This window comes from Channa argus, chromosome 15 (assembly GCF_033026475.1).
Source record: "Channa argus isolate prfri chromosome 15, Channa argus male v1.0, whole genome shotgun sequence".
Classification (NCBI taxonomy): Eukaryota; Metazoa; Chordata; class Actinopteri; order Anabantiformes; family Channidae; genus Channa; species Channa argus.
In genome coordinates, this window is record NC_090211.1 from 4,221,282 (window position 1) to 4,232,062 (window position 10,781).

Here is a 10,781-nt window from a genome sequence, read left to right on the forward strand (position 1 = left end):
ATTAAATGAAAACACACCCAATCCAGGCAATCAGCAGTGGGTAGAGTAGGAATAGTTTGAAAACAAGCAATGCTGGGGTCCTTAAGGATTAGGATCGGGAACCACTCCTCTAAAGGATCTGACAAAGGCAGACTGGAGAATGGAGACTTTGTAATAAATAAGGGGTTAAGCAGAGATAATTTGTGTTGTTGAGGTCTTCGGTTTAATTTCCTCATAATAAACACACACTGATATCAGGAAATATAAATGATGTAAAAACAGCAAAGGCTTTACAAAATCATGACAGGCTGTGGAAGTTAAAAATAACAATGAAACAATGATGGCAAAAAGAAAGAGCTAATCCCATAAATTTCCATCCTGATCCAATGGCTCTCCTCTGGCTTTACCTAATCTAATTTTGCATGTGCAGTAATGTAACATGTACAGTCAGCATGTCCCTCTGGGTTGGAGGCAGGTTAGCCCTTTTCTGTAACTGATGGAGCAGAGCTTTACAGAAAAACAAGGGCATAAAAATGATGCTGTCCTCCTGTAGTCCACGAGCAACACTGAGGAGGAAAAATTATTTCCACGGCAGGTTGTCCCGGTCTGTGGTCACTTGTGGCAGTCTGTTAAGAAATAAGCTGGGAAGTGGAAACAACAACAACAGTTAATGTCAAACTAAACTGATAGAAGGATTTATTTCTTATTTACTGTGTAGCTGAAAAACACACACACACTTACTGCTTATATTACTTAGTGTCACAGGAGTAAAATTTAATTTTTCAGAGGATTGTACCACTAACAAAAGTATAATCACGGGGTTAAATGTTTACATCGTGCTGAGCAAACTGATTGATGTTAAATTTGACTTTTCATATTATGATTCTCTTGTATAAATTTGAACTTCACAGATATGTGAGAAATCAAGTATCATAGAGGACCAGGTTTGTATAGATAAACTGTCACACCTGGTTTGGCTGCTGTCATTTGAGTCGTCTCCTCCATGTGTCCTTGTTCATCTTTGCCCCTGGTCATCGAAATCCCCCACCTCCATCCCCACCCGTCCCACCCCCAACGCCCCCTTTGCCCCCCCAGCATGCTAGCTGTGGGGCTGAGGAGCGATACTGGAGCAGTCGGTTACCAGCAATCCCACTGTGCTAGCACTGGACACAGTAATAGCCACACTGGTGGTGCCCACGGGTCCTGTGCTCGTTGGGTCAGGGCTGGGGTCACCCTGGTTGGCGTGGGTGCCCATGTGACCCTGAAGCTGCGTGGCTGTCTTGCACTGCACCCCACACAGCTGGCAGAGGAGCACCCCACCAGCCCCTGTACCACCAAACCCCCCCCGTGCCCCACCACTCTCCTTCCACTCCTGGCCGTGGTGCTTCTGAGCGTGGACACGCAGATAGGTGAGAGTGGTGAAGCCTGAAAAACACAGATAGTTCTTAATTATAATGTTTTTTTAGTCATGTTTTGCCTGTTTTATTACAGAAACATTACTACATACTTACTACAGAGCATTTTTAAACAGTTCAACACATTGTGACAGTAGTACTTATACATTATGAGTTATCCACTGATTTTATATGGGGTATAAAAATGCAGTTTTTGATAGGACTGAAACATTATTATTTATTATTATACGTTAAGGTAAAGTAAGCCAGCCTATTAAAATTAGGGGGCCAAAACTTTGGAACATCTCTTAATATAATGCACTCCAGTACAACTCCACCACCCACTATGACCTCACTAATAAACACATAGTAAAATGATTCCCTTTTAAAAACTGAGAAATTATAACATTGTAAAAGTAGAACAGACAACAATACTTTTAAGCTTTCTGTCTAAGCAATACATAGCTTTGGTTTTAGGTAAAAAGACAAGCAAGATCAAAACAGTGGTTCTAGGTGCAACGATCCTGTAACCACAAAAAAACAGAAAGCCTACAACCATAGAAAAAACAGAAGACACAGGCTATGACAGATTGAAAAATTAAAATTTTTAAAATAAAATTTCCTCCACAAATACATATTTAAATAGTTAATTTTGGTTTATTCCTCCATCTTACTCCGGTTGCAGAGGTGGCAGGCATGGTGCTGGGACTGGTTGTGGACCCTCATGTGGTCAGTGATGTAAGCAGCAGACAGAAGCTTCCCACAGATGTGGCACGGCACCTTCTCCTCATGACGGATCAGATGAGCACGGAGACGATCCCGTGTGGCAAATGCTGACGTGCATGTCTATGGAAAGCAAAAGGACAAGCATGGTTACAGATGCTGTAAGGGTAGCAAAGAAAAACACATAGAAAGACATGTATTTTATCAAATATAACGTCAGAATTAAAATACAACTGGGATAATATGTTGAAATAATAAAAATATACAATATGAAAATATTAAAAACATAACTTATTCAAAGTACTGAAATTTAACAGGTTAATAAATTGTTTTCTCAAAGGTTTTAAAATCTTGCAGAATTATGCAGATACTGTGTGACCCAAAGATATGTTTTTATTAAAGCAACAAATTAACACAGCCACCAAAGGATGATAGTGAGAAACATTTTTCTTTGCTTTTTTTGGAATATTTGTTCACATCCTTCTATGGATCTGTGGATCCATAGAAGGATGTGAACAAATACAGTTTAATATTTTGGGAACCCAGTGGAACCTATTCAAACTGTGGCCACAAACAGCAGTGTCTACTGCATAACACAGGTCATCCTTCCTCTAAAGATCATAGGGAATGCAAACAAACTCAGGGAACAAAATAGTAGTAAAGTTCAATCATATGTAACTTTATGTATTTACTGTATACCACAGTCAGGATAAGAGTCACATGCCTTTCTTTATGTTTACATTTTGTAACCAAGATTAAGGCTGTGTTCTTTATATGTGGATCAACAAATTTGCAAGGTAATCTTGTTGACGATAAGACGATATCAAAACTGTCCAAAATCTTAAATTTGGTGAAACCGCAACTGATCCACAATCAAATCTTCTCAGGTGCAGGTTTGTTATCAGGTTTAGAGAGTGTAAACAAGATAACCTCTCAGATTATATTGTGTTGGGCCATTATGATTTGAAAGTGTAGCCAATTAGGAATGCTTTGATCTTATATGAACAATCAATCGAAATTGGAACGATGGTAAGGAGTGTTTATAAAGTGTTACACAGTGCAACAACACGAGTCAGTAACTTAGCATGTTCCTCTGTCACCTGCTGCAGTCTGATGACATTGACTATAAAAGGCTCTTAATTCATCATCATAGGTTTTTGTTTATGCATGCAAACCCTTTGCGTGTTTGCTTTAGTGAGTAGGAAGATAAGACAATTCACAAATTAAGGAATGCTGTATTCAAAATTAATTTACCCACAATAAAGTCTCCACCATTAATGCTAGTATAGGACTAAGAGTAAAACACAGGCGCCAGTGTGTAGAATATTATTGTAACTTACTTTACTTCTCCCTTTTCCCAGGTTGGTGATACTTTTTTTGTAAATTATAGAAACGATTCACCATCATATCATTAGATATATTTTTGTGGTACCAGCAAGGATTCATATTTAAATTTTTCAGACACTTGCTTCAGCCTTCTGCAATTTTGCAGCATCTTTAAATTCTTAGCTTGATTGAATGGCTACACATTTGATGAAAAATATGCTCTCAGGCCCTCAAAAACAGCTTATCAAATCTAATTCTCAAGTGGGTTTAAAGAACTAACATAACTGGAAAACCTGATCCAGGATTAGAATATCGCAACATTGCTCATTGGTTCCTGGATCTGTTAAGCCACAAATAAACAACAAGGTCCTGGTCCATCTTTATTATGTTTATTATTTGTATGATTCACCCATATTCGTTGAATTCCAGTAAACAGATAGGTGACATTACCGTGCACTTGAACGGTCTCTCTGTAGAGTGAACCTGTCGAACATGACTGTTGAGGTGATCCGGCCTGAAAATAAAAAACACAAAAAACAATGAGTCACTAAATATAGCAAAATATCTTATGTATACACTGCAACTAATAAGTTAGGATTTGTATTCCCTACTGTTAGCAGAAATGCAAAAACAACACAGATGTCTTATGGTTGACGAGTTACAACGGTTGGCAGGTTAGATGAAAAAGTGATCTATCGTGAAAAGTGAACCCACAGAGTAGAACTTGGTCAACATTTTTGTGCCTGCTAAATGTCCTTTTTTATCTCTACTTATACCTGGAGAAAGCCTTTGCGCAATGAGGACAGATGTAAGGTTTCTCTACGCCACCTTGGTGCGAGCGCACATGATAACTCATTCTGTCTTTCCTCTTGAAGCGCTGCTGGCAGATAGGACAGGAGTAGGGCTTCTCATCTGAGTGGGACAGTCGGTGGCGGTTGAGGTGATAAACATCTCTGAAGGCCTTTCCACAGGCCTCACAGGCGTGATTCTTTCTCACCTGGTTGGTATTGGGATTGGGAATGGGATTTGGATTCTGTCGAGCAAAAGCAGAGATAGACCATATTGGGAATCTTTATCCAATCAACCAACTGCACCTGGTTATACAGTTAATAAGACCAGGTGCAGGTCTTCTGGTGCCAATTGAAGCAGCCCATCAACACTCATCACAATCCCACTTATAGATCAGTGGCGTGGGACTTCTCCTGACAGTGGCAACCCCATACTTCTTTTCTTGAGGTTCGTAAATTAAATGTAATATCTTCTAAATCCTTTCTGAGAAACCTTATCACTAGAGGAAAGTTTAACACCTGGAGGTACACTGGCATGTAGATTATATTATTGGAAAAAACAGGTTTCTATTACTATAGCAAACTGCAAGAAAAAAACCTGTTCTATAATCAGCGTCCGCCCACCACATTAAACTGCCTCCATACATATTAAACTCAATCACACTCTTCTCAGCAAACCCACCTGCTCCATGGACCCAACAACAACAACAGCTGCTTGGATGGGTTGAGGCTGTGCAGCCATGGTTACAGTTGCCGGGGCAATGGACACAGAGACCTGCTGGCTTTCCTGGTTGGCGTGCTGACCAGGCTGGGGGAGGGTCTCCGGAGCAGGCACCGGGGGAGGGAGAGAAGGAGGCTGTGTGGGCAGGGTGAGGTGAAGTAGGGACAGAGGGATAGTCGGCTTGTCCACTCGTCCCCCTTTGCCTGCGTCCTCCTTCTCCCGAGTGGCTCGGTCTTTCATCTTTATGCCCGTGTGCACTGACTGGTGCCGCCGCAGGTTGTAGCTGTTCTTGAACTCTTTGTTGCAGGTGGCACAGATGTGGGCTGGCCGACTTGGTTTGGTGAGTGGTTTGACTGGCACACAGACAGCAGAGAGGAAAAACTTTAACTAGGATTTTTACTTTTAACTTTCAACCAACCAACCAATTAATGATTACAGCATTTTCACACAAGTTAGTGTCTAGTTAATGTCCAGAAGTTAGCATCTCCCTGGTTCCGCCAACAAAATGCTCCCGGGCATTTAATGAAACATTTTATGTCTTAGAATAAAATATAAAAATCTCTCAACCCTGTTAACCACCCAACTTATTTCCAGCATTTAACTAAAAAAAGCTATTCAAAAAACCCATAAACTTTAGGATGAGGGAAGTGGAAGTGCATAAATGATAACCGATTTCTGGTTTTACGACTCATTTCCATGACACCATACTATGTAATGTTACTTAAGATATTTTTTGCTGTGATAGATACTAAATGAAATAAAGTTGACTTTAACCAAAATTAAATCAATTCTAACACTCGCTTGTATTGCTATGTTGTTGAAGCACTAATTAGATATGCAGTGACACAGATGTTTTTTACTGTATAAATATGCTGCATAAAACCCAAATTCCAAAACAGTTAGGAGGAAGTGTAAAATGTAAATAAAAACAGAATGCAATAATTTGCAAATCTCATTAACTCATATGTTGTTTACAATAGAACATAAACATCCTATCATATGTTGTAACTGAGATATTTTACCATTTCATGAAAAATTTTAGCTAATTTTGAATTTGACGGGACTCAAAAAAGTTGGAACCGGGGCAACAAAAGGCTGGAAAAGTAATTGCTCCATTTGTTTTTGGAAATCAAAAACTTACTAACAGCTAATCAGAGTTACTGACAACAGGTCAGTAACATGACTGGGTATAAAAGGAACATTTCAGAGAGGCAGAGCCTCTCAAATGTAAAGAGTGGCAAAGGTTCACCAATCTGTGGCAAACTTCACAAAAAATTGTGGATCAATTTCAGAAAAATGTTTTTTTGGAATTTTAGAATTGCAAAGACTTTGAAGATCCCAACATCTACAGTATATAATATCATCAAAACATTCAGAGAACAGGAGGAATCTCTGTGTGCAAGGGACAAGTCCGAAGGTCAAAAGTGGATGAATTTGATCTTTGGGCCCTGAGGCAGCACCGCATTAAAAACAGGCATGATTCTCTACTGGACATCACTACATGGGCTCAGGAACACTTCCAGAAATCACTGTCTGTGAACACAATTTAATGTGCAATCCACAAATGTAAGTTAAAGCTGTGTCATGCAAAGAAGAAGCCATATGTGAACACAATCCAGAAATGCCGCCATGTTCTCTCGGCCAAAGCTCATTTAAAATGGTCTGAGGCAAAATGGAAAACTGTTCTGTGGTCAGATTAATCAAAATTTGAAATTCTTTTGGAAACCATGGGCACTGTGTCCTGCAGACTAAAGAGGAGAGGGACAATTCATCTTATCACCAGACAGTTCTAAAACCTGCATCTCTGATGTTATGGGGGCGCATTAGTCCATGTCTCTTTCAGGGAAGGCCTTGCTTATTTTAGCAAGACAATGCTAAACCACATACTGCATCTATCACAACAACATGGCTTTGCAGGAGAAGAGTCCAGGTGCTGAACTGGCCTGTCTGCAGTCCAGACCTTTGACCAATAGAAAACATTCGGCACATCATAAAATGAAAAATCTGGCAACAAAGGCCCAGAACTGTTGAGCAGCTGGAATCCTACATCAGACAAGAATGAGACAACATTCCTCTCCTGATACTCCAGCAACTGGTCTCCTCTCTTCCCAGATGTTTACAGACAGTTTTTAAAAGAAGAGGGGATGCTGCACAATGATAAACATCACCCTTTTCCAAATTTTGAGATGTGTTGCTGCTATCAAATTTAATATGAACTAGTATTTTCCATTAAATGGTAAAAGTTTTCAACATCTGATATGTTGTTTATGTTCTATTGTGAATAAAATATGGGTTGATAAGATTTGCAAATCAGTGGAAATAACTGGGGTTGTACATGCATATACATTATTTATAGATGACTTATTAATTTTATTTACAATAATTAAACACTATTGAGATATATTATATTTTATTATATTTATTATCTTAATCATCTTTAAAACTGATGCTTAAATGCAGATCCTATCTAAATATTTTATGTTTAAAAATCATCTGACCTAGTAGATTAGATGAGCAATGGATAGGTCCAACGATCCTGTTCGGTTCGTGGTGGGAACATTTGTTGCATGCGTTCCCTTCCTCTCTCTTCCTATGCATCCTGTCTGCATCTGCCCTACTCAATTAAATGCAAAACTGCCAAGAACTTAATATTAATCAGTAATAACTACTGCAAAATAAATGAATAAAAAAAGTGTCAACTTAAAATAACATCTGGTATCAGCCTTCTGATAACTGTTTGGTATTACAAAAGATGCAAGTCACTCAGTACTCAAAGTGTTGAGATGAAATTTTCACACCTATAATCCAGATTCTAATTAATTGCAAACTGAACGCCTCTCTCACCAGGTAGTGGCTCCTCATTTAGGGCAGCAGTGTCGACGGTGGATGGGGGTGTCACTATGTGCTCAGCTGGAGGACTCTGAGAGGTGCCTGTCAAATCAGGCAGCAGCTCAGACTGAAGAGGCGTCTCAGGCTGGCTCTGAGTCGATGGGGTCTAAAACAGTTTATCAAGAACATAAATATAAGAGCCCCGACACAGTTCCTCTACATTCTGGACTTTTTCAATGTTTTCAAATTCCAACTAGATTTTGTATATTTGGGGGGCACTGAGATAGTTAACATATTAGCAAACTGCTGCCTATTTCCATCCAGAGTGACATGATTATTCATTTTTGTTTACGTGTGAACCTGATAACTGTACCTCCAATACAATATGAGCCCATCTTATGTCTCTGTCTGCTCTCTGCCACTGACCAGGTTGTGTACAGTGAGGTAACCATAACTTCCTTTCTGGAAACAGCTGCCTGCATCTGCTGGAAACACTGATGTTGAACTAAACAGTAATTCTGGACTGATAATTTGTGTTGGGACAGAACCTGATCTGAGTTGTCAGAATCAGTAATGGAAGAAAAAGCTAGTGCATCTCTAATTCTTGTTACAGATTCTTCTTATTGCCATTTCCAAGACTGCGATAACTAAAGGAAATGTGTTCAAATCATAAACCATATACTTAGTGTCATATTTCCAACATATTTGCTTTTTAAAGCCTAAATACTGGACAAATGTATTGATCTGGCTCACACAATTACACAATAAAATAGTTACGTTTAGGTTAAAGGCCAGCTAAAGTAAAGTTATGTTTAGGTTAAAGGTCAGCTAAAGTAAATCACTAACAATATTTATGCAACAAGAATTAAAACTAGATTTAGATGCTTGATAAGCCAAGGTATCAACATTGAATAACGATGAGCGCTCTATTTAAAAGCTCTGGTCGTCGCACTTTTGGATTATTTTGTATCTTGCAGGTGCATCTTCACAGGTGACCTAATTAAATAGAGGTCCTGAACTTACAAATCAATTCTGGGTGTGTATCATATAAGCTGCAACCTGCCAGCTGGGAAGACCAAACCAAACGCCAGCTTCATCCTGACCCCTCAGTGACCTCCACCACACTCTATACTCCCCCTCCCTCTTTAACCCCATGCTAAAAATGTCAAACCCCTGCGCCCCCCACCACCACCAAAAAAAAAAAACAACAACAACAACAAAGCAGCCCTAGCATCAATTAACACTTACCTGAAAGAGGAAATTACTCCAGGAGGTATCCATCCTTACGGACTAAAAGCGAACCAGACGGGGACTAAAACAGGGAGGGAGGAGGGCAACAGAGTCGAGGAAGAAATGCTCCAACTGCTGCTCTGAAAACAAAATCTGAGGCCTGTACGGCAGCTCCTCTCCACCTGCCCGGGTTAATTAATGGACATATATATAATGACACCGGACGATATTTAGCGTAAAGAAGCTACGACTTATTAGTGATTAGACTGCTATGAGTTATGAATTAATATCTAATGGCAATATACAGGCACTGACAAGATGCTTTTGTAAATGCGGCAAAATGGTTGGTATGATGCTTGCTTTAATGGTGCATTTTAATATAATTTGCTTATGTCTACTGTAAAGAAAATTTGCGTATTGCATGCAAAATAGGTATAATTTTTATACAAAGGATGAATCAGTAATCGAAACGTGCTAATCATAGTCAGCAGCTGTTCGGGAGTCATTTATTTTGCGGTAGCTCCGAAAAGGCCGCAGCGTCGGGTCCCAAGCCTCGGCGTTGCGTACAGCTCGTCACCTAACTAGAGAGCTCCTGGTCGGCCGCGGTCCATGGCTCCGCCTCGGTGTCTCAATCGACAGGATGACATCTTTCTCTTTTTTTCAAACTCTCTCCATCTCTCTCCCACCCTCCCTTTCTGTCTTTCTTCCTTTTCTTTTTTTATCTCTTCTTCACCCCCTCTGTCCCTCTCTGCTTTAAAGGGAAAGTATTTTGTGTATATGCACCCTCCTCTCCTAGCGGACCGCGTCTCCTCCTCTCCTTTCCTCTCGTCCCGTCCCTCTCGCCCCCGCCGCCACTTCTCTGTAGGCCGACAAATAATGATATCCAACATTTATGGAATCAATTCGACCGCCGTTTGTTGCCCCCACTTCGCGTTAAGGAAAATATCCAGCGATACTTGGGGGAAAAAAAATCAGTCGCTCGGACGGTGTTCGCTGGATACATGGAACTCTTAACTAAAATGGTGTCGGGGTTAGCTAAAACAAGGGTTTATCTCTGAAATCTTAAAGGTAACGATGCGCGCAAGTGCAACAGCTGGATATTAACCGTGGACACATGACGTCCACACCAAACTCCATAGAAAAAATCTGAGGTTTAGCTTTTGCTTATTTGTCGGGAGAGGTTAATGTATCTAATTAGACTGGGCAATGACCTTTACACAGTTTGTTAAGAAGCTCTCAAAATTCGGCATTCGCTAATTACACAAGGTAGTATTTTATTATTGATAAATATACACCTTTAATACCATTTTTCTTTTCACCTAAAGGTGGGAAATGAAATTTATCAAAACGAATAGATGAACGGTGATATTGAGTTGATTTCTGAACGGGCACAAACAGGGCTTAACATTAATAACCACCATAGTAGATTTCAGCAGAGCGTAAAGCAAAGTCACTGCCACAAACCACTTTGGGGGGGTTGTAATATACAATATGTGTTCGGGTAGTGCTCATGAGAGTTGTAGTGTAATATTTCATTTAAAAAATGTTTATATAGTAATCGCAGAGACCCTATGACACTACAACTCCCATGAGCACTACCTGCACATAGTGTCTTCTCATTGGTCAATATGTGAAACCTTCAAATGCGCTTGCGCTCTACTCACCGAAGACGCGACAGTATTAACAACAACAACAAAAAAGTCCGCGTGAACATACAACATAATGGAGATGTGAGCCGGAGGAGATATGTGGTGGCACTCAAACTTTGCAACAAAATCCGGAGACTAGGCA

The 10,781-nt window shown here is 40.0% G+C and overlaps 1 protein-coding gene across 2 annotated transcripts; it reads right to left on the reverse strand.

The window, feature by feature from the left end:
- Positions 1-1,078: 1,078 nt before the first annotated feature.
- Positions 1,079-10,191, reverse strand: LOC137100096 (myc-associated zinc finger protein). Of its 2 annotated transcripts, none has more exons than XM_067477728.1 (7): positions 9,009-10,191; positions 7,776-7,926; positions 4,893-5,284; positions 4,199-4,455; positions 3,873-3,936; positions 2,048-2,219; positions 1,079-1,404 (listed from the first exon to the last, which is right to left on the reverse strand). In XM_067477728.1, exons 1-7 carry the CDS (start codon positions 9,039-9,041, stop codon positions 1,079-1,081), a joined length of 1,395 nt encoding a protein of 464 aa, XP_067333829.1. In that variant the 5' UTR covers positions 9,042-10,191. The 2 variants fall into 2 exon arrangements, with proteins under 2 accessions (XP_067333829.1, XP_067333830.1); XM_067477729.1 differs by lacking the exon at positions 9,009-10,191 and adding an exon at positions 7,430-7,565 and having other exon boundaries at positions 7,776-7,914.
- Positions 10,192-10,781: the final 590 nt, after the last annotated feature.